At 43.2% G+C, this 23875-nt stretch overlaps 2 protein-coding genes across 3 annotated transcripts in view; one reads left to right on the forward strand and one right to left on the reverse strand.

Moving 5' to 3' along the window:
* On the reverse strand, nt 1-20711 carry khnyn (KH and NYN domain containing). Of its 2 annotated transcripts, none has more exons than XM_029754402.1 (9): nt 19662-19689; nt 11165-11456; nt 10766-10900; nt 6705-8833; nt 5772-5902; nt 5435-5531; nt 4892-4999; nt 4505-4606; nt 1-2422 (listed from the first exon to the last, which is right to left on the reverse strand). In XM_029754402.1, exons 2-9 carry the CDS (start codon nt 11429-11431, stop codon nt 2071-2073), a joined length of 3321 nt encoding a protein of 1106 aa, XP_029610262.1. In that variant the 5' UTR covers nt 11432-11456; nt 19662-19689; the 3' UTR covers nt 1-2070. The 2 variants fall into 2 exon arrangements, with proteins under 2 accessions (XP_029610262.1, XP_029610261.1); XM_029754401.1 differs by lacking the exon at nt 19662-19689 and adding an exon at nt 20595-20711 and having other exon boundaries at nt 5-2422.
* ripk3 (receptor-interacting serine-threonine kinase 3) overlaps nt 20668-23875 on the forward strand; it is a 21920-nt gene continuing 18712 nt past the window's right edge. Inside the window, exons 1-5 of the mRNA XM_029754403.1 lie at nt 20668-20748; nt 21806-22041; nt 22749-22939; nt 23412-23547; nt 23665-23853. Of these exons, the coding sequence (XP_029610263.1) occupies nt 22782-22939; nt 23412-23547; nt 23665-23853 (483 nt within the window). The 5' untranslated portion in view covers nt 20668-20748; nt 21806-22041; nt 22749-22781. The remainder of the gene's footprint in view (nt 20749-21805; nt 22042-22748; nt 22940-23411; nt 23548-23664; nt 23854-23875) is intronic.

Below are 23875 nucleotides of genomic sequence, written 5' to 3' on the forward strand. Positions count from 1 at the left end.
AAAGTTGCACAGTATAGCCTTAATCTTTTAATAAATCCAATCTAGTGATACATAACTTGACATGTCTTCCATCCATTTTGGGAGGATAACCAACCTTCCAATGAATGGCAAAGCGTTTCTTAACCACTATAAATGCTAGGTTACACAGTCTCCAGCATCAACATTTCCAAGCAAACAAAAACAAGGGGAATGGAGAATCTGTAGACATGCTGAGATAAAAGAACATACTCTTTGCCAGATTTCAGCCAGCCTTCACAAGTCCATAACATAAGCAAATATGTCCCCTTTTGTGTTTTACACCTCCAGCAGAATAATTAAATTTCTGACTGCATGATATTCAGTTTCATTGGCATATAGTACGTTCTACGGATGGTCTTAAAGTGCAGAAATTTATGTCTGAAATTAAATGAACATGACAGAGCATTGTAACATATCTGTATCCAGTCATCATCATCAATAGCGTCTCTAAGGCTTCCTCACATTTTTGTTTTACATGTTTTGTGTCATTGGGAAAAGCCTCTATCAACACTTGATACAGTTTGGAAATCAACTTTAGAGGCTTGTCAGACGGTCTTAAAATATTTTCAATCTTTGAAGCGTCTTGCTTGTCCAGTGTTTGCTGCACAGAGAAAATAAAGTCCTGTATCTGCAAAAACATCACCTCAGCTCCGTCAGACTGGTCTTCCCTGGCTACCTGACCCTGATGAGACCCTTGTCACCATCTGATCCCACTTAGATGAGGCATGACAAAGACTTACATTGGGGTACATTTATACATTATATATACCAGGAATAGAATCAACGGTTAAACAATTGAAATTACCATTATTCCCAGATCCCAGACTAGCCTACCCATCAACTCAAGATGGAACTGTATTTATTCACTGATTGTTATAATATACTGCAAAATTCACCTGAGATCTCTAGACTAGTCTTCCATGGCTGGCTGACCCTGCAGGGACACCTGTCACCATCTGATCCTGCTAAGACATGATGAGCATAGTATTGTGTACTGACTGTGCACCATGACAGTGCAGCCTGTAGAGCTGTTTATACCGTGTCAGTGTGAAAAGTAGGGAATAACCTTCGGAAACTGACAGATCAATAACGTTACATTGCTGTACTGACTAATAAATCCTACAATGCGCTGAAAAAACATCACAATATCTGTCGTCAATCATTTGGCCACTGGTTTCATCGTTTCATTGATTTAGACAAAAAAAGCTAGCTAGCTAACGTTAGCCAACTTTTGGCTAGCTCTGCTAACTAATGGTACATCATTTAATGTACTTCTGTTGACACGGGACATAACAAAAGCTACAAAACATTTTCAAACAAACAACAGCTGTTAGATACTGCTACCTGACAGATAGCTAGAGGCTAGCTAAAGCTGAACTGGCTGTGGTAGATAGTAGCTAGCTAACTAGCTGCTAGCAGTTCATTCACTTCAGTCAAGAGATGATGAAACATTAGCTAACGTAACATGCCAGTTACACTACTAGCCTCACTGAGAATATTATTATTTCTGTCAAACAGCAGTTACCTTGCCAGCTAAATCAGTCAACTAAGGAGTAGCCAGTTTCTGTTCTGCTTGTTTTTACGACTCTGAGAAAAAGTGCAACAAAGACAGAAGCTGCCTCTGTTCATCTCTCATTTGCTGCTCCTATATCCCAGCCTTTCAAAAGCTTTGCCTTCATACATGCTGTCTGCATGCTCTGTGTTGTCTGTGCGGACCGAAATCCAGCTAGCTGAAACCAGAAAACAGCCTACCCGACCGCTCTGAGGCTTTTGCATGGTCGTAAAGTATACCGGTACCACGTTTTGTATCACACTGCAATGATAAAACAGTGCAATTATTTAAAAAAACAGTGAAAATTGCGCCCCTGTCCATAAGATTAATATGGTTTGATTTTTGGTCCTGTTTTCAAACTTATTTCGATAAAAATACATTAAGAAACATCATTTTTAGCCCCATCGGTCTTTGAACTGAGGCTTATCAATCAAACATTTAAGTAAAATACATTAATACATATTTTTTCTTTGGAATACACACACACACACACACTACTCTCAGTCTACACCCCCCTGCTCCAGTATAAAGTGTGACAGTGAATTGATGTCAGTCACTGTAGGATTACACTGCAGCACCAGAGTAACCATGCTATCCTGTCCTGGGAACACCTGGGATAGGCTCTCCCTAATCCTGGAGGTCTCTTCGGCACTCCTCTTCACCCCCAGCCCCAGACCACCGGGTCCAGCCCTAGCCTGCCCATTCCCCCTGGCCTGGCTGGGCTCTGGCTCCACAACGACCCCTGGTGTCCAGTCACGGAACTGAAGGACCTCTGTCTGGGCCCTTGGAGCTCGGGGAGAGTGGAAGGAGGATGACACGCCTGCAAATGAGTGACTGCCTGGGACAAGAGGCCTGAGAAAAGAGAGAGACAGAGAGGGATGTATACCTACTAAAGGGTGATTGTGTTTCCTGATTTGGCATTGTTTTAGATGATTCATGCATAGTTCATGGTAGTACGAGTTGGGATGATGGTTCATTGTTTAGCTAGCTACATGTCTAAACAAAAGACTCCACTATGCAAGTAACCATCTCACGGTACCGTTTACACCTTCTGTATCCTGCGCATTTGACAAATAAACTCAGATTTTTATCTGATATAGTGTATGTTTACCATAGAGGGTAATGTGAAGAACAACATGACCTGCACCAAAATCAGATTAGGATATAGGCCAAGGACTAGATAAAGCGTATTTTTGCTACTACTTTCACCACTTTTAGTCTTGATCTTTGGTTGTTTACTACACTGTAAATCCTTAAAGAGATGGGTGGGGCTAAGGCTTAAGAGTATGTGCATAATGCTGAATGGGTGTAGACAAAGAAGAGCTCTCGAGTAGGTGTACCACAAACATTCACAGGCCATTTTCTCAAAAGTGGTAGGGATATGGAATGTCAAACCAAATTGACCACGGGCATTACGATCAAGACGCATGCAGCTTTGCTCCGAACTGATGATTACTTGGATGCTGCCAGCTGTGGGCAAGATTGAAATAAACCCAACTGTTACGGCACCCTTCGTTCTGTTACGGCACCCTTCGTTCTGTTACGGCACCCTACGTTCTGTTACGGCACCCTTCGTTCTGTTACTGTACCCTTCGTTCTGTTACGGCACCCTTCGTTCTGTTACGGTACCCTTCGTTCTGTTACGGCACCCTTCGTTCTGTTACGGCACCCTTCGTTCTGTTACGGCACCCTTCGTTCTGTTACGGCACCCTTCGTTCTGTTACGGCACCCTTCGTTCTGTTACGGCACCCTTCGTTCTGTTACGGCACCCTTCGTTCTGTTACTGTACCCTTCGTTCTGTTACTGTACCCTTCGTTCTGTTACGGCACCCTTCGTTCTGTTACGGTACCCTTCGTTCTGTTACTGTACCCTTCGTTCTGTTACGGCACCCTTCGTTCTGTTACGGCACCCTTCGTTCTGTTACGGTACCCTTCCTTCTGTTACGGTACCCTTCGTTCTGTTACGGCACCCTTCGTTCTGTTACGGTACCCTTCGTTCTGTTACGGTACCCTTCGTTCTGTTACGGCACCCTTCGTTCTGTTACGGTACCCTTCGTTCTGTTACTGTACCCTTCGTTCTGTTACGGCACCCTTCGTTCTGTTACGGTACCCTTCGTTCTGTTACGGTACCCTTCGTTCTGTTACGGCACCCTTCGTTCTGTTACGGTACCCTTCGTTCTGTTACGGTACCCTTCGTTCTGTTACGGCACCCTTCGTTCTGTTACGGCACCCTTCGTTCTGTTACGGTACCCTTCGTTCTGTTACGGTACCCTTCGTTCTGTTACGGCACCCTTCCTTCTGTTACGGTACCCTTCGTTCTGTTACGGTACCCTTCGTTCTGTTACTGTACCCTTCGTTCTGTTACGGCACCCTTCGTTCTGTTACGGTACCCTTCGTTCTGTTACGGTACCCTTCGTTCTGTTACGGCACCCTTCGTTCTGTTACGGCACCCTTCGTTCTGTTACGGTACCCTTCGTTCTGTTACGGCACCCTTCGTTCTGTTACGGCACCCTTCGTTCTGTTACGGTACCCTTCGTTCTGTTACGGCACCCTTCCTTCTGTTACGGTACCCTTCGTTCTGTTACTGTACCCTTCGTTCTGTTATGGTACCCTTCATTCCCGTTACGGTACCCTTCGTTCTGTGACATACAATTTTTTCCTCTCATCTCGCAAATCTACATTTTGGTCAAGACTGACTTTACCACCAAAATTATTCTATTTACACATTGTAGTACATTTTAATACTAGAATGTTTCTGACACATATAGATGCCAAATACACACATTTCAAAACGTGAAGTTGCTTTTTAGGAGCAGAAAGTCTTTAATATGGGAGAAATGAAGAGAGTAAGAAAGAATCATCAAGGGTGTGTGTGTGTGTGCGTGTCTGGGTTTGTGTGTGTATGAGTGTGTATGGCTCCATGTGTGTTTGTTACCTGTGCTGGGAGTGTAGGAAGTCATCTAGGTGGGGTCCTCCTCGGCCCAGCGGATCATCCGGTACCATAAAGTGATCCCCCACAAACGTGTATTGGAGGAGTCTGGGTAATGAACAGAAACTGAGGTTACGGATGGATATGAGACCAATTTGACTGGATCAATTTCAAATCAAAAAGGTGTTGGTTCATACACAAGGTTTACCTTAGTGGTCAAATCCACTAAGGTAGTGACAAAGATATTGTTGCACTCTTACGTTAGGCAAAAATCTATCCAAAATGTATTTATGAAAATGTTTCTGATTTCTTTAAACAATTCCCAACATACTAAATTACAAAACATATTTCATGCCCATTGTATCTTCTCCTCCATCTCTTTCTTTCTTTCACCTTTTCTTGATGATTTCTCTCCACACATGAGACTCATCCAGCAGGTCTCTGAGGTTGTCGTTTGTCACGATCACTCCATCCGTCTTCTGGGCCAGCTGCAGCATGAACCTGCAGAGAAGAGAGGGATGAACGAAGAGAGGGATGAACGAAGAGAGGGATGAAGGAAGAGTATAAAGGGGAGGTCACTTCATCTGTTTAGATAATATTCACAAGCCTTCTACGGTAAATTTATAATTGTAACAAACTGAAATAACATTCATTAGTCTCTTACTGCAGCTGTCTGGTGAATGTGACAATAACATATATATTTTTTTAAATAATACTTTTTTATAAGCTGTTTATACACTGTTTTTTGCTGTTTATAAGTAGACCTTAAAGTTTATAAGCAGTTTATAAGCAGATATTCAGATAAAGTTTATAAGCTGTTCAAAGGTAGATATTTTCTGATAAAGTTTGTAAGCGGTTTACAAACAAGGTATATATAGTATAAGAGCAGTTTACAAGCAGATCTATTGTATGACAGAGGAGAGCGACTAGAACAACCTGTCGTCGTATGAGTTGATCCTCTTCCCTTGGACTTCTCTGGAGGGGGTGTAGGAGAGCAGACCCAGATTCTGGAGCTCACTAAGGTAGTGCTGCTCTGAAAACAACACAGACACACCAAACTCTCCTTTATGAACGTAGTTCACACAGTCACACACATTTACCACCATTAATCAATGACTTAGGAACTAAACAGGGTTGGGGGTCTATTCTAAAGAAAAATACATATACATTCTTCCTGAAGTAACTTAATTGAAAACTGAATTGATAAAACTGATGACATGAAAGAGCTAGGTGGATGTGAAGTCTGGGCTTCCAGACAGACATATAGTGTTACCTTTGCCCCGGTGGTCTCTCTTCTGCCTCCACTGGGGCAGGAAGGTACTGATTCTGCGATGCCCGCGGTTCCAGAAGTGTTGCACGGCCAGGGCGATGCCTCGGCACGAAAAGAAATGGCCCAGCCCGTGACTATAGAGGAGGAGTGGGATAAAACGTAATTAAATGGCCCAGCCCGTGACTATAGAGGAGGAGTGGGATAAAACTTAATTAAATGGCCCAGCCTGTGACTATAGAGGAGTGGGATAAAACATCATTAAGTGAATCAGCCCATGACTATACAGAAGGAGTGGGATAAAACCAAATTAAATACAGTATAATGTTTGATACTTTGTATAGTTCAGTATGTGCTTTGAATCATGTAAACTATATCTAGCTGTCAGTTAGAGCATAGTATTACCACTAAATCAGTTGTGGATTCAAGTGCTGCAGGGGCCACACAGGTATTTATGCTGCTGTTCTTTCTACACTGCTTTCAATGAAAGCGTTAACATAAATAACTAAATTAATGATTGAATAACCGCAACATTTTGCCTGCTATTCTTGTCTGTGGTTACATTTTCTACATCTTTTTTTATCCCTTCATCTGCTCACCTCTTGTTCTCACATTCCCTCGTACTCACCTCTCTTGTTCTCACATTCCCTCGTACTCACCTCTCTTGTTCTCACATTCCCTCGCACTCACCTCTCTTGTTCTCACATTCCCTCGCACTCACCTCTCTTGTTCTCACATTCCCTCGTACTCACCTCTCTTGTTCTCACATTCCCTCGTACTCACTTCTCTTGTTCTCACATTCCCTCGTACTCACCTCTCTTGTTCTCACATTCCCTCGTACTCACTTCTCTTGTTCTCAGATTCCCTCGTACTCACCTCTCTTGTTCTCACATTCCCTCGTACTCACTTTCTCTTGTTCTCACATTCCCTTGCACTCACCTCATGGCAACGTTGCTCCCATCGATAATCACCATCCTGAGTCCCGGGTCTCCTGGTTGGTCGGTCAGCTTGAGGTCAAATGGAGTCTGGAGGCCTTCCATGAAGCGCTGTTGCCCTGTCACCACAGCCCCTGCTGCCATGGTCGGGAGACCTCGTCTATCAACAGCCTCTGCTGTTAGAGCTGGGAGATCCCTTCCCTCTGCTGCTAGGGGAAAGAGACCACGTTTCTCCTTCGCTCTGGTTGCTGAGGAGTTATTCATGGTAAGAGTGGGGGGTAAGGTGGTCTGGGGTGGCTGGGTGGGAGGGTAAACAAGTTGATGGGGAAATAAGAGAGGGTAGGTGGGTTGTGCGAGTAATGTGTTGGGGTAGGTGGGTTGTGGGAGTAATGTGTTGGGGTAGGTGGGTTGTGGGGGTAGTGTGTTGGGGTAGGTGGGCTGAGGCGGCCCTCTGACCAAAGGGGGGCTGGCTCGATGGGGGGTGTGTGTCCGTGTGGGATTCTTCTGGTGACTGTGGGTCAGGAACGGAACCTGGTTTGTAATGGCATTCCATTGAGCCAGATCTGGTTCAACCTTATCTGTACCATCGACGATTCGGTTCGACACGGTCACTCCTACCTCATCGGTCTTCCTTTCACTCTTTCCTTTCACACTCTTTCTTTCTTCTCCTCTCTTCTCAGTAACAGTGGACTGCGGTACTGGTGCCTCCATCTCTCTACCTCTCTCCTCCTCCCCGTCTCCTGCTCTGTCCTTTCTCTGTAGCTCTGAGACAACCTCATCCACCTCTCTTGGTTCATCTCGTACCTGGTCCTGGGAAGCAGCTTCTGTCTCTCTGGCTCCCTCCCTCTGTAGCTCCAGGAGTAGCTGGCGTGTGGACAGTTCAGGTAACATACTGTACACTTCTGCTACCTTCTCCTCTGTGTATCCACAACTGGCTGCGGCCCTCTTCACAACTCCCAGGACAAAATCCTCCTCGTTCCCCCCTTCGACTCCCTCCATGCCGCCCTCGCCCCTCTCCCTGCCTTCCTCCAGTGAATCCTCAGACAAGTTAACGGTAGACCCTCCACTCTCCCTACCTTTTCTCCCCTCCTCTCTACTCCTCACCCCTTCTTCCACACCTCCCTCCAGCTCCACTCCCATCCCTCCATCTATACCGCTTCTCTTTCCTCTCACTCCTTTACCTTCCCTCTCCTCCACTTCTGTGTGCTCCATCTCCACTGGGCAGTTCATGGCCAGACCGGTCCTGTCATGTTCTTGCTGGACCAGGTCCAGGATCTGGGATGCTTCTCTGGGTCCAGTCTGGGCCAGGACCCTCATTACCTCATCTTCTGCATAGCCCATAGCCGTGAAGAACTTCAGCAAGAGCCCAAACTCCTCCCTACTCCCTACTGACAACAACATCTCCCCCTGTCCTTCCTCCCCCTGTTCCTCATCCTCTACCTCCTGTTGGGAACTTCCTTGCCCCTCCTCCTCAGTTTGAAGGAAAGAGTGGAAGATGGGAAGTTGAGGTGCTGCGTCTTTCCCTATCCCTCCCTGTGACCAATCTTTGCTCATCTCTCTTTCTTGTACATGTAAGGTAGTTAACGTCTTTTGTTGAGAAAGCTGCCCAATATTCCGTAGACCAGGGTCTTGGTTGTGGGTGGAATTTATGGGAGGTTTGCTCCTTGATGTGGAAATCCCCTGCATTCCCACTATGTCCCTAGCCTCTCCAGCTCTGGTCCCTACTCTAGTATCCATAAGTGTTAGTATGTCCAAGCCTGACTGGCTGTCCCATTGTCTCTGGCTATCAGTGTCCATTAGACCCACTCTGTCTCTAGACCCCCCAAGGCTGAGGTTCGAGCCCCCGGGACCAGGGTTGGATCCCAGCCCAGACTCCCTCACCAGATCCAGTAGAGTCTCCTTCACCACCCCTGGTAGCACCAGCAGATCCAGAGTGTGCCTGTCCTCCCATCTCTCCACCAGGGATTTGAAGGCCCGACGGGAATCCAGGGTCTCGCCTGATCCTCTGTCGCCAGGCTCGGTTCTTCGTCCCTGGGTGCCCTCGTAGTTCTTCACCAGGTCTGTGATGAGGGAATAGGCCCTGACCACTGGTTCTGCCAGTCCTGAGATGAGCAGGAAGCCTGGGGAACCCACCTGGAGGAAAGGAAATGGAGATAATCTTAACTTTAGCCTTATTCTTGCCATCTCTCTAAAGAGACTTAGGGGCTCCCGAGTTGCGCTGCGGTCCAAGGCACTGCATCTCAGTGCTAGAGGCGTCAATACAGACCCTGGTTAGATTCCAGGCTGTTTCACAACCGGCCGTGATTGGGAGTTCCATAGGGCGGCGCACAATTGGCCCAGCATTGTCCTGGTTAAGGTTTGGCCGGGGTAGGCCGTCATTGTAAATAAGAATTTGTTCTTAAAACCTGTTGTGGATAGGGGGCAGAATTTTCACGGCCGGATGAAAAAAACGTACCCGATTTAATCTGGTTAATACTCTTGCCCAGAAACTAGAATATGCATATAATTAGTAGATTTGGATAGAAAACACTATAAAGTTTCTAAAACTGTTTGAATGGTGTCTGTGAGTATAACAGAACTGATATCATAAGGTGAATGCACCAATTTGTAAGTCGCTCTGGATAAGAGCGTCTGCTAAATGACGTAAATGTAAATGTAAACTCATATGGCAGGCAAAAACATGAGAAGATTCCAAGCAGGAAGTGGCCTGTCTGCGAATTTGTAGTCCTTCTGTTGCATCTCTATCGAAACTACAGTATCTGAGCTGTTACGTGACACTTTCTAAGGCTTCCATTGGCTCTCTAAAGCCTTCAGAAACCGGATTGAGGCGTCTCCTGTCTCTGGGCAGATAACAGGAGCACAGTTTGTCAGTGGACTGCCTGGTGACAGAGAGATTGGAGATGCGCGTTCACGAGATCACACCATTTTTTATTTTCCTCTTTGAATGAATACAACATTGTCCGGTTGGAATATTATCGCTATTTTACGAGAAAAATAGCATAAAAATTGATTTTAAACAGCGTTTGACATGCTTCTAAGTACGGTAATGGAACATTTTTAATTTTTTTGTCTCGAAATGCGCTCGCGCGTTACCCTTTGGATAGTGACCTGAACGCACGAACAAAACTGAGGTATTTGCACATAACTCTGGATTATTTGGAACAAAAACAACATTTGTTGTGGAAGTAGCAGTCCTGGGAATGCATTCTGACGAAGAACAGCAAAGGTAATCCAATTTTTCTAATACTAATACTCTGAATAGCTAGCCGTGATGGCTGAGCTATGTACTCAGAATATTGCAAAATGTGCTTTCGCCGAAAAGCTATTTTAAAATCTGACATAGCAATTGCATAAAGGAGTTCTGTATCTATAATTCTTAAAATAATTGTTATGTATTTTGTCAACGTTTATCATGAGTAATTTAGTAAATTCACCGGAAGTTTTGGGTGGGAATGCTAGTTCTGAACATCACATGCTAATGTAAAAAGCTGTTTTTTGATATAAATATGAACTTGATTGAACAAAACATGCATGTATTGTATAACATAATGTCCTAGGAGTGTCATCTGATGAAGATCAAAGGTTAGTGCTGCATTTAGCTGTGTTTTGGGTTTTTGTGACATATATGCTTGCTTTGAAAATGGCTGTGTGATTATTTTTGGCTGGGTACTCTCCTAACATAATCTAATGTTTTGCTTTCGCTGTAAAGCCTTTTTGAAATCGGACAATGTGGTTGGATTAACGAGAGTCTTATCTTTCAAATGGTGTAAAATAGTCATATGTTTGAGAAATTAAAGTTATAGCATTTTTAAGTTTTTTTGTATTTCGCGCCACTCTCTACGATTGGATATTGGTGAGGCGTTCTGCTAGCTAAATAAAGGTTAAATAAAAAATTAAATAAAGACTCAAACCCACAACCTCCTTCCTCTCCTCTAATGTGCCTAGTCTTCCTTTACATCATCCATCTGATCAACTTAGTGTGTGTGTGTGTGTGTGTTCCTGCGTGCCTATGTGTGTGTGTGTGTAGCCTGTATGTGTGTGTGTTGCCTATTTGTCTATTCTTACCAGTATGTAAGCAGAGGTGTTTCTGATCAGACACTCCATGAAAAGCCCTCGGGCTCCACAGAACACACAGTGAAGGACACCTGGATATGGAACCTCCTGCTGGGCCTCCTGGTTCACAACTCCCTTCACAAACAACTGGAGGAGAGAGAATGAGAGAGAGGAGGAAGTGGGGAGAGAGAGAGATTTAATACTATATTATGTTACAACATACAGTAAGTTTTGGAGTTTTCCCTGGTCAGATGACGTGATCAGAAAAACCGCATGGCCCAAGTTGTGACAGATATAGAAAATGACCACCTTGCATTACTGCAGAACACACAAGGTTAACCTCAACCTCAAAACATGTTAACATATTATTGTTGTTTTTAACTCCAAACAATGTTAAGAGCCATTTCTTACTTTGGCAGCCACAGCGTTCTTCCTCACTCCTTTTAGTCTGAGCCAGATCTGTCCATCATGGGGTAACACAGCATCTTCCTCTCTACCGATCGTAAAGGACACCCCAAATATCCTCTCCACTGAGGGATGGAAGGACCGCAGGGCACCGCGGAGCGCTCCGGAACACGCAAACTCATCCTCCACCTGCTCCTCTCTTCTTCCATCATCACTCCATCCTTCTCTCATTCTTACAGACATTGGAGAGAGATGGCTTAGGGCAGAGGCCATGGTACTGGGTAGATGTCAGAACTCACTGAGATGGTGGGGAGGGTGGGAAAGAGAGAAAGAGAGGGGGGAGGGAGAGAGAGAACGAGAGACAATACACATGGAATTTTTGACGTGCAAATAAAGCATTTTGATATTGAATTTTAAAATTGAGAGAGAAGACACCGAGAGAGTGAACCATGTCTGTTTATTTAAAATAAAATATGAATAACTTAATATATTTATTATTATTTTCTAGATTATGTGTGAAATTAGAAACACAAGCATTTCGCTGTGAATACATCTACAAATCTGTGAACCCGAACAATAAACTTTGATTTGCCCATGTCAGCCAATGACAACCATATCAGCATAGATCTATAGGTCAACGAGATGAAAGATTTGGAAGGATGGCCTCGCAAGACTCATCTATGTAATTAAGCAGTATTCATAACCCAAGTGGGACATTGGTATTTACCACATACGACTGGGAAAACCCCACTTGAACGCCCCTCCAACTGGTAATTACCAGTGATATATATACATATATATATACATATACATATATATATATATATATACACACACACACACACACACACACACACACACATATATATATATATATATATATATATATATATATATATATACACATACATACATACACACACACACACACACACACACACACACACACACACACACACACACATGATATATTGTTGAACATATCGGAATCGGCCGATATTAGCTAAAAATGCCAGCATCGGCATCGACCCGCTGTCTAATTTAACGGCGATGTGCAAAACTGATGTCAAAGCTGACGTGCATACCTATATAACGTAGGTACATGGAGTAATGATGCCACGTAAAATTTTGCGCTACACGTATAACACAGCATTCCTAACCTAGCCCACAATGTCTGCTGTGTGGATCGAGCAGTCAACTTGTCAAACAGTCATTTGAAAGAGTAAGAAAATTCAAAGGCGAAATCCATTAACGCCAAGATAATGGAATTCATTGCCCTTGACAATCAACTGTTCTCTGTCGTGGGTGATGTTGGCTTTCGCAGACTGGTCGAGCACCAAGTGTGCTATTTTACAGATGTTGCCCTACCGGAGTTACACAGTAATAGCGTCACTGCTATTAGCTTCACGACTGACATTTGGACCAGCAATATCAGCCCCATGAGCATGCTGAATCCGACAGCACAGTGGGTCGTCGAGGATTTCGTACTGAGGAAAGTCATATTGTATGCTCATGAATGTGCTGGTTGTCATACCACTGCTGCCATTTCAATGGCATTTGAGAACATGTTTGAAACATGAACACACTAGCTGACTCCATTCAAACAACTGACTTGAGAAAAAAGCTCATCAACTAACAAGGACTGCAACTTCGATGCAGACAAGAAACAGGGTTTACGTGAAAATGTTACATACACAGCTGAACAAGATGGAAACGGACACAGTGACAGTGCGCACCGAGGAAGAGAGGCCACGGACAGACAGAGCTGAAACTTCACTGCTTGACATGTATGATGAAATCCTGGTTGAGAATGAAACAACTGAACAAATGAACAACGAAACAGCACAGCAAGTAAGTGAAAGAAATAGGTTTTGATTATGTTTTACTGGTAATGGGGACATATGTAAATGCCAACAAAATAACATTTTGGTCAGTGTAATGTGTGTGTGTGTGTAACCTTTATTTAACAAGGCAAGTCAGTTAAGAACAAATTCTTATTTACAATGATGGCCTACCCCGGCCAACGCTGGGACAATTGTGCGCTGCCCTATGGGACTCCCAATGACGGCCGGATGTGATACAGCCTGGATTTGAACCAGGGACTGTAGTGACACCTCTTGCACTGAGATGCAGTGCCTTAGACCACTGTGTCCATGTGTGTGTGTTAACTATTTAACCAGAATGCTTAAAAGGCCGCTATAATTGTTTATATCGGTTATCGCTATTGGTATTGTTTTTTTTGGCAAGGAAAATATCACATATCGGTATCGGCCAAAAACGTCATATCGGTGCATCACTAATATATATATACAGTAACAGTCAAAAGTTTGGACACACCTACTCATTCCAGATTTTCTTTATTCTTTGTATTTTCTACATTGTAGAATTATAGTGAAGACACCAAAACTACGAAATAACGCATGTTGTAACCAAAAAAAGGGTTAAACAAATCAAAATAAATTGTATATTTGAGAATCTTCAAAGTAGCCACCCTTTACCTTGATGACAGCTTTGCACACTCTTGGCATTCTCTCAACCAGCATTTCAATTAACAGGTGTGCCTTGTTAAAAGTAAATTTGTGGAATTTCTATCCTTCTTAATGCGTTTGAGCCAATCAGTTGTGTTGTGACAAGGTAGGGGTGGTATACAGAAGATAGCCCTATTTGGTAAAAGACCAAGTCCATATTGTGGCAATAACAGCTCAAATAAGCAGAGAAACTACAGTCCATCATTACTTTAAGACAGTCAATTCCGAAAACTTCAAGAACTTTGAAAGTTTCTTCAAGTGCAGTCGCAAAAACCATCAAGCACTATGATGAAACTGGCTCTCATGAGGACCGCCACAGGAAAGGAAGACCCCGAGTAACTGGGTGGCTAGGAACACATTTATTTGGGCTGCAATCGAGGATATGTTCATTAGAGTTAAATGCAACTCAGATTGCAGCCCAAATAAATGCTTCACAGAGTTCAAGTAAGAGACATATCTCAACATCAACTGTTCAGAGGAGACTGCGTGAATCAGGCCTTCGTGGTCAAACTGCTGCAAAGAAATCACGACTAAAGGATACCAATAAGAATAAGAGACTTGCTTGGGCCAAGAAACACGAGCAATGGAAATTAGACTGGTGGAAATCTGTCCTTTGGTCTGAATAGTCCAAATTTGATATTTTTTGGTTACAACCACAGTGTCTTCGTGCACCCCCCACAGAAACTTGCCCAAGCCTCCCACATTTCTCCTTCACCCAAATCCAGATAGCTGATGTTCTGAAAGAGGTGCAAAATCTGGACCCCTACAAATCAGCTGGGCTAGACAATCTGGACCTTCTCTTTCTAAAATTATCCACCCGAAATGTTGCAACCCCTATTACTAGCCTGTTCAACCTCTCTTTCATATCATCTGAGATCCCCAAAGATTGGAAAGCTGCCGTGGTCATCCTCCTCTATAAAGGGGAAGACACTCTAACTAACTAACCTCCAGATGAGCTTCAATGCCATTCAACTCTCCTTCCGTGGCCTCCAACTGCTCTTAAATGCAAGTAAAACTAAATGCATGCTCTTCAACCGATCGCTGTCCACACCTGCCCACGCATCTAGCATCACTACTCTGGACGGTTCTGACTTAGAATATGTGGATAACTACAAATACCTAGGTGTCTGGTTAGACTGTAAACTCTCCTTCCAGACTCACATTAAGCATCTCCAATACAAAATTAAATCTAGAATCGGCTTCCATTTTCGCAACAAAGCATCCTTCACTCATGCTGCCAAACATACCCTCGTAAAACTGACTATCCTACCGATCCTTGGCGATGTCATTTACAAAATAGCCTCCAACACTCTAAACAGCAAATTGGATGCAGTCTATCACAGTGCCATCTGTTTTGTCACCAAAGCCCCATATACTACCCACCACTGCGACCTGTATGTGCTTGTTGGCTGGCCCTCTCTTCATATTCGTTGCCAAACCCACTGGCTCCAGGTCAGCTATAAGTCTTTGCTAGGTAAAGCCCCGCCTTATCTCAGCTCACTGGTCACCATAGCAGCACCCACCTGTAGCACCCGCTCCAGCAGGTATATTTCACTGATCACCCCCAAAGCCAATTCCTCGTTTGGCCACCTTTCCTTCCAGTTCTCTGCTGCCAATGACTGGAACAAATTGCAAAAATCACTGAAGCTGGAGACGCATATCTCCCTCACTAACGTTAAGCATCAGCTGTCAGAGCAGCTTACAGATCATTGCACCTGTACATAGCCCATCTGTAAATAGCCCACCCAACTACCTCATCCCTATTGTTATTTTTTTGCTCCTTTGCACCCCAGTATCTCTACTTGCACATCTATCACTCCAGTGTTTAATTGCTAAATTGTAATTATTTTGCCACTATGGCCTATTTATTGCCTTACCTCCCTAATTTTACCTCATTTGTACACACTGTATGTAGACTTTTCTATTGTGTAATTGACCGTATGTTTGTTTATTCCATGTGTAACTCTGTTGGTGTTTGTGCCGCACTGCTTTGCTTTATCTTGTCCAGGTCGCAGTTGTAAATGGTAACTTGTTCTCAACTGGCCTACCTGGTTAAATAAAGGTGAAATAAAAAATAAAATATAAAGTGGTGGTGGATATTTGGTTTTTGTCGGAATGCAGCTGTATTGACCCTCTAGGCAGAATAAACTTGGTTAAGTTTTCATAATGTCCGTTGAGTGTTTTACTCTGAGAATTAGAGTCCAAAAATGTATTGTATGCTGCTGCATAAATTATGTAATATACCAGGGAGAAATGTATACTGTAGCTAAGAAAGTCAAATCAAACTTTATTTGTCACATGCTTATTTACAAGCGCCCAACCAACAGTTCAGCTCAAAAAGAGTTAAGAAAACATTTACCAAATAGACTAAAGCAAACAATAACAATAAAAAGTAACACAATAACACACCAATAACGAGGCTATATACATACAGGGGGCACCGGTACCGAGTCAGTGTGCGGGGTACAGGTTAGTTGAGGTAATTTGTACATGTAGGTAGGGGTGAAGTGACTATGCATAGATAATAAACATACACAAGGGGGGGGGGGCTTTCCTCTGACACCGTCTATTATATAGGTCCCGGATGGCAGAAAGCTTGGCCCCAGTGATGTACTGGGCTGTTCGCACTAGCCTCTGTAGCGCAATACAGACAGACGCCATGCAGTTGCCATACCAGGCGGTGATGCAATCGGTCAGAATGCTCTCTATGGTGCAGCTGTAGAACCTTTGAGGATCTGGGGACCCATAACAATCTTTTTAGTCTGCTGTGGTGGAAAAGGTTTTGTCGTGCCCTCTTCACGACTGTCTTGGTATGTTTGGACCATGATAGTTCGTTGGTGATGTGGACACCAAAGATCTTGAAACTCTCGACCCGCTCCACTACAGCCCCGTCAATGATAATGGGGACCTGTTCGGCCCACCTTTTCCTGTAGTCCACGATCAGCTCCTTTGTCTTGCTCACATTGAGGGAGATGTTGTTGTCCTGGCACCACACTGCCAGTTCTCTGACCTCCTCCCTATAGGCTGTATCATCGTTGTCGGTGATCAGGCCTACCACTGTTGTGTCGTCAGCAAACTTAATGATGGTGTTGGAGTCGTGTTTGGCCACACAGTTGTGGGTGAACAGGGAGCACAGGAGGGGACTAAGTACACACCCCTGAGGGGCCCCAGTGTTAAAGATCAGTGTGGCAGACGTGTTGCTGCCTACTCTTACTACCTGGGGGCAGCCCGTCAGGAAGTCCAGGATCCATTTGCAGAGGGAGGTGTTTAGTCCCAGAGTCCTTAGCTTAGTGATGAGCTTTGTGGGCACTATGGTGTTGAACACTGAGCTGTAGTCAATGAACAGCATTCTCACATAGGTGTTCCTTTTGTCCAGGTGGGAAAGGGCAGTGTGGAGTGCGATTGAATCATCTGTGGATCTGTTGGGGCGAATTGGAGTTGGTCTATGGTGTCCGGGAGGATGCTGTTGTGAGCCATGACCAGCCTTTCAAAGCACTTCATGGCTACTGACGTGAGTGCTACGGGGCAGTAATCATATAGGCAGCTTACCTTCGCTTCCTTGGGAACAGGGACTATGGTGGTCTGCTTGAAACATGTAGGTATTACAGACTCGGTCAAGGAGAGGTTGATAATGTCAGTGAAGACACTTGACAATTGTTCCGCGCATGCTTTGAGTGCACACCCTGGTAATCCGTCTGGCCCTGCGGCTTTGTGAATGTTGACCTGTTTAAAGGTTTTGTTCACATCGGCTACCGAGAGCATTATCACACAGTCATCCAGAACTGCTGGTGCTCTTGTGCATGCTTTAGTGTTGCTTGCCTCAAAGTGAGCATTAAAGGCATTTAGCTCGTCTGGTAGGCTTGCGTCACTGGGCAGCTCACGTCTGGGTTTCCCTTTGTAGTCCGTAATAGTTTCCAAGCCCTGCCACATCTGACGAGCGTCAGATGTGGCAGGGTAGGATTCAATCATCATCCTGTATTGACACCTTGCTTGTTTGATGGTTCGTCTGAGGGCATAGCACTATTTCATATAAGCGTCCAGATTAGTTTCCCGTTCCTTGAAAGCGGCAGCTCTAGCCTTTAGCTCGATGTGGATGTTGCCTGTAATCCATGGCTTCTGGTTGGGATATGTACGTACAGTCACAGTGGGGACGTCGTCGTCGATGCACTTAGTGATGAAGCCGATGACTGAGGTGGTGTACTCCTCAATGCCATTGGATGAATCCCGGAACATATTCCAGTCTGTGCTAGCAATACAGTCCTGTAGTGTAGCGTCCGCGTCATCTGACCACTTCCGTAAGTCACAGCTTTACTTCCTGCTTTAGTTTTTGCTTGTAAGCAGGAATCAGGAGGATAGAATTATGGTCAGATTTGCCAAATGGAGGGCCGGGGAGAGCTTTGTATGCATCTCTGTGTGTGGAGTAAAGGTGGTCTAGGATTTTTTCTCCCTCTGGTTGCACATATGACATGCCGGTAAAAATTTGGTAAAACTGATTTAAGATTGCGTGCATTAAAGTCCCCGGGCCAATAGGAGCGCTGCTTCTGGGTGAGCATTTTCTTCTTCTCTACCAGACGTTGCGTCTCTGTTCTGCCGGTGCATGGAAAATCCCGCCAGCTCTATATTATCCGTATCTTCATTCAGCCACGTCTCGGCGAAACATAAGATATTACAGTTTTTAATGTCCCGTAGGTAAGATAATCTTAATCGTAGGTCGTCAATTATATTTTCCAATGTTTGCACATTAGCAAGAACAACGGATGGTAGTGGGAGTTTACCCGCTCGCCTACGGATTCTCAGAAGGCTGCCTGATCTGCCGGCCCCTTTTCCCGCATCATTTCTTCAAGCAAATGACGGGTATCAGGGCCTTTTCCAGTGAAAGCAGTATATCCTTTTTGTCGGACTCATTAAAGGAAAACGTTTATTTTAGTCTGCAGTGAGTAATCGCTGTTCTGATGTCCAGAAGTTATTTTCGGTCATAAGAGACGGTAGCAGCAACATTATGTACAAAATAAGTAAAAAAATAAGTTACACAAAAAATACTAACAAAATAGCACAATTGGTTGGGAGAATGTAAAATGTCAACCATGTTCTTCGGAGCCATCTATAACTCTAAGTGTAATACAAAGTGTATGTTGTGTAGTAAGCTGTTAGTAGCCCATGTGCCTCACCCTAATAATTTGGTCAATTTTTGTTTGCCCCACAAAGATTTACATGCTAACATCGCCACTGGTAATTACAAGTGGGAAAGTCATCTATCATTCCTGAGCTCCTGGAATCAGGAGGATAGAATTATGGTCATATTTGCCAAATGGAGGGAGGGGGAGAGCTTTGTATGCATCTCTGTGTGTGGAGCAGTGATGCCAACTTCGGAATTTTGTTGCTAGATTTAGGACCTTTTCAGACTACCCTGGCAACTTTTTTTTCAAACAGCACCTAGCAACAAATGTAGCTACTTTAAAAAATGTATTTGGAACTTTTAGCAACTTTTGAAAAGTGACTCAAACGCTAAAATGCACGCATTTTCCCTCTAAATGACACAAAAACATTTTTTTTCTGTCACAACACATGTGCCTGGCTGCAAAAGTGCATTGTGAGTGACATCAGCAGCAGGCGCTCAGCTCGTGCACAGGCAGCAGCAGGCCAGCAGCAATTTCAGCAAATTGCAAATCAGTAGCATGGGTTCGACGAGCCAAACCCAATGAATATAGTTGGTCACGAATGTTTGATCTTGAACAGAACTTACAACATCAATCAACCTTGTTTCAATCAAAATTGTACAGCCAGAAGTACAGAAAACAGTGGGAGTCTGTACCTGAACAAATGTCAAATCATATGTTTTGAATAGATGGCTAGTCAATTTGAGTAACGTTATTGTGTATTCTACGTAATGACGCAGTTTTACGTTATCACGCAATGACATCACAACGTCATTTAGCAACTTTTAGCAACAAATCAACCTGCCTCTAGCAACTTACCCTGAAAGTTAGTTGGCAACACTGGTGTGGAGTAAAGGTGGTCTAGGATTCTTTTCCCTCTGGTTGCACATGTGACATGCTGGTAAAAAATTGGTAAAACTGATTTAAGTTTGCCTGCATTAAAGTCCCCTGCATTAATCACAAGTGGGAAAGTCGTTTATCATTCCTGAGCTCCTGTTGGCTTCACGTTCATGAGGAAAATGGGCATGATTGTGTGCGACATGATTGTGTTCAAGTGCTTTCGAAGTCGGAACAATTCATCAACCAATAAGATTTTAGGTAGCTTGTTAATCTAACTAACGTTGCTAATAATACAATTAGCTAGCTTGCTTAACATTGACAATATGGTCTAGCTAAATTATCCATATCGATAAGGTTGTAGTTGTCAAAACCGAATTTGTTGTCATCTTTTGGTTGTAAAGGTCAAAGGTCTGTGGGGAAACGTCACAACTCCGGCAAAACAATTTTGTTTCCCACATGTAACTCTGAATTGGAGGATCTTTAAATTGAAACTTTTTTGATGTCACATACTAAGAAAATTACCTCGATAACAGCATTTTCGGCAGTTAAATAAAACAACAAAACATTATTTCTAAAAAGCAATCTAACAGTTTATGAAAATTATAATTTGTTTACATCCATGAAAATGTATTTTTAGTTTATCTTTGACCCAGCTTGTTGTTGGCCATTAGCCAATCGCCGTTTCTCAACGAGTTCAAACCACGTGAATGCATCCAATTGTTATTTACACCTTAAATAATAAGGCCTACCACCACTTGGTTATGAACGCAGAATTATAACAGGCACTAACACACTCTCCAAACACAGTATCGTTCACAACAACAGCTATAATAGTTTATTTAATTTACAAAGATAATTGTAGGCTATATTTAAATAATATTATGAACAAACTCAACAAAATAAGTCTCTAACCTCATTCATCCTTTTCCCGAAGTTGCTTCTCTCAGTTTCGATTTCTAGTATTTGAATAACTTGGTTTTGCCTTCTGCAATCACAGAACAATGCAGTCCAAAGTTCACAAGTACCGGTGAACACAAAAAAACGTTGTGAACGAGCGACAGCAAAGGTAGGTAATATTATACAAGAAAGTTTGTGAATTGAGCGACAGAGTTGTGCTACTGTAGAAAGTACTGTCTGAAATTATGTGGGCTTTAAAACAGACACTATACAGACACAACAACATAAAGGCTGGAGTATCTGCGACATACGTAATCATGTAGGCAGAGTAACACGCACGATTTAAATGGGTTATTATCGGTAATATCACCAACAGTTTCCTTTTAATACTTTATTAAATATATTTGGTGCGTTCGAATTATGTGTTGTAGACCTACATAAATATCAGATTCGAAGTGACTGAACACACTTGTACATAACAACAACATGCTGTCGTAAAATCCCTAGCTTTGACAGAACATAAATGCGCAGATACACCAGGCTGTACGATAAAAAAACGAGAATTAACAGTCGTCACTAGTTACCACATCCACAAAGTTACAAACCCTTCCTATTTCTACAATTTATCTCCTTAGATTTTTACTTCGAAAAACCTTACCTTAACTCTAACCGTAACCACACTGCTAACCGTATGCCTAACCATAACGTTAAATTAGGACCAAAAAGCACATTTTTGTTTTCATGAATTTTTACGATATATTCAATTTTTACTTTGTAGCTGTGCTGTCTAGCGTAAACCAAAATAAACCGAGCGATCAGGGAAATTCCATTTACGTCACGTGCAACATAAAAACTTCCCTTTCCATAGATCGGTGGTACCGCTGTAAACTAAAATTATCTTCGTCTTGTAATTAATTATTTGCAACAATCTAGCAGTCAGTCAATAATAATGGTTGTCAGCTGAAGTAGCCTAAGGCCATAACAATACATAATTGGTACATAATCATAATATGCCTAAAATAGGCTATGTAGTGGAATTTCAAACTATTATTCAAAAAAATAAACTTTCTTTTCAAAACACACCGCATTAGGACATTTTTCTAAAATTGCTCCATATAATAAAAACATGTCATTGTCAATGATTCGAAGAAACGGCTATTTAGCTTACTAAAACATTTTACAACTGTGACTAATCAGGTTATCTTCACCTTCACTCTATTTCGCAGCCAGGTGAGGCGCCCCTGCTGTCACTCAAGCAGCGCGTCATCCTCTGATTCTGCAAACTCTTGATGGGAAGTGAAAGAAGTTTATGAGAAGTACACCGCCATTAGAAAAGACATCTCGCAGAAAATGAACTGACAAATTTTTAACACAACGGGTTTGATAATTTTCGCTGCTATTTCATTGCAAAATAGTGTTTTTAATAACACCCATTGTTATAAAGAGAATGAAAACTACAAAGGTAAGCATGGTTCTGTTTGGTTCTGTGATTTTTTTCTTCTTTTTATTGAATGGTAGATTACAATTGAGGAAGTTAAGAGTACGAAGGAAAATACCATTATAGTTGAGAGATTGAGTCTACTCTCTCTCTCTTTCAATTAAATTAAATTCAAAGGGCTTCATTGGTATGGGAAACATAATGTTTACATTGCCAAAGCAAGTTAAATAGATAATAAACAAAGTGAAATAAACAATCCAAAATTAACAGTAAACATTACACTCACAAAAGTTTCAAAGGAATAAAGACATTTCCAATGTCATATTAGTGTTATAACGATGTGCAAATAGTTAAAGTACAAAAGAGAAAATAAATAAACATAAATATGGGTTGTATTTACAATAGTGTTTGTTCTTCACTGGTTGCCCATTTCTTGTGGCAACAGGTCACAAATCTTGCTGCTGTGATCGAACACTGAGGTATTTCATCCAATAGATATGGGAGTTGATCAAAATTGGATTTGTTTCTTTCTCTCTCGCTCTCTCTCCCTCATTTGGCTTTTTTCTATTTCTGGCTTGAGGGTATTCTTTATGGTTGTCTGTTCTTCTCACTTTGGCACAGTAGCTACAGTAAATCAGTTACTTTGTGCAGTATTGTAGCCTACATTCTGTACATTCTATTGTACACCATCACACATGCTGTAACAATCCATTGTTTCACTTGTGGTTTAGTTGCAGTATATCTCCTTGGCCTCCTGGTGAAAGATGGAACTGTCCAGTTGTCCGGCTCCGTTGCTGATTGGTGATGACAGACTGCAGAACTGGTGTGTGATTGGCTCAGGAGGGTTTGGACAGATCCACAAGGCCAGACATGTAGAGTGGGGGTTGGACGTGGCCATCAAGTTGTTGCATTATGATGACGGGTAAGTATTGTCTATTTCACAACTTTGCATAAAAGTACTTTCTTGAGTTGAGTGCATATTCATATTATAGCGTCCATAGTTAACCCAACACCTATTGATCTCATCAAGGGGTTCGGATCTCTTGGTGTAACGACTGTCATTTGACCTGGGTTCAAGTACTGGCCCAGGCAAATCCCACATTTTCCTCAATAACATGTTGCCAATATCTCTGTCAATTATTTTGTCCCTCCACACATACACCTCTACCTACCTACCCATCACACACACACACACACACACACACACACACACACACACACACACACACACACACACACACACACACACACACACACACACACACACACACACACACACACACACACACACACACACACACACACACACACACACACACACACATACACCTCTACCTACCCATCACACACACATACACCTCTACCTACCCATCACACACACACATACACACCAGCTCCAGCTCATCTCTGCTCAGAGAGGCAGACCTCATGCGCCAGGGGGGGAGCTCATATGTCCTCAGGATCCTAGGGGTGTACCAGGGACGGCCCCCAAGCTCCGGCCTCTCCACCCACTTGGGGCTGGTCATGGAGGTAAATAATACCTACTGTGAATAAGTCTGACTTAGTGACTCAGAACATGCACGGGTGGTAATTAGGAGCATATACAATGTGTGGGTATTTATTATTTTATTTGTAATATTTCTACAGTTTATGGAGAGGGGGTCCCTGGCGACCCTCCAGGAACGTCTCTCCGGCCCCCCACCCTGGCCCCTGTCCTTCCGCCTGGCCCACCAGGTGGCTCTGGGCATGAACTTTCTCCACCATCTCGATCCGCCCCTACTGCACCTGGATCTCAAGCCCAGTAACGTGCTGCTGGATGACAGCCTCCATGCCAAGGCAAGTCCCAGGCTCCTTGGTT

The sequence above is a fragment of the Salmo trutta genome, chromosome 5, assembly GCF_901001165.1.
Source record: "Salmo trutta chromosome 5, fSalTru1.1, whole genome shotgun sequence".
NCBI lineage: Eukaryota > Metazoa > Chordata > Actinopteri > Salmoniformes > Salmonidae > Salmo > Salmo trutta.

Coding starts and splice junctions, on each gene's coding strand:
- khnyn (XM_029754402.1), bottom strand. CDS start 11,431: ATGGCCTCTGCCCTAAGCCATCTCTCTCCAATGTCTGTAAGAATGAGA. Junction 8,834..10,765: donor ACACCTCTGCTTACATACTG/GTAAGAATAGAC, acceptor CCTTTCCTCCAG/GTGGGTTCCCCAGGCTTCCT. Junction 5,000..5,434: donor ATCAACTCATACGACGACAG/GTTGTTCTAGTC, acceptor TCTTCTCTGCAG/GTTCATGCTGCAGCTGGCCC.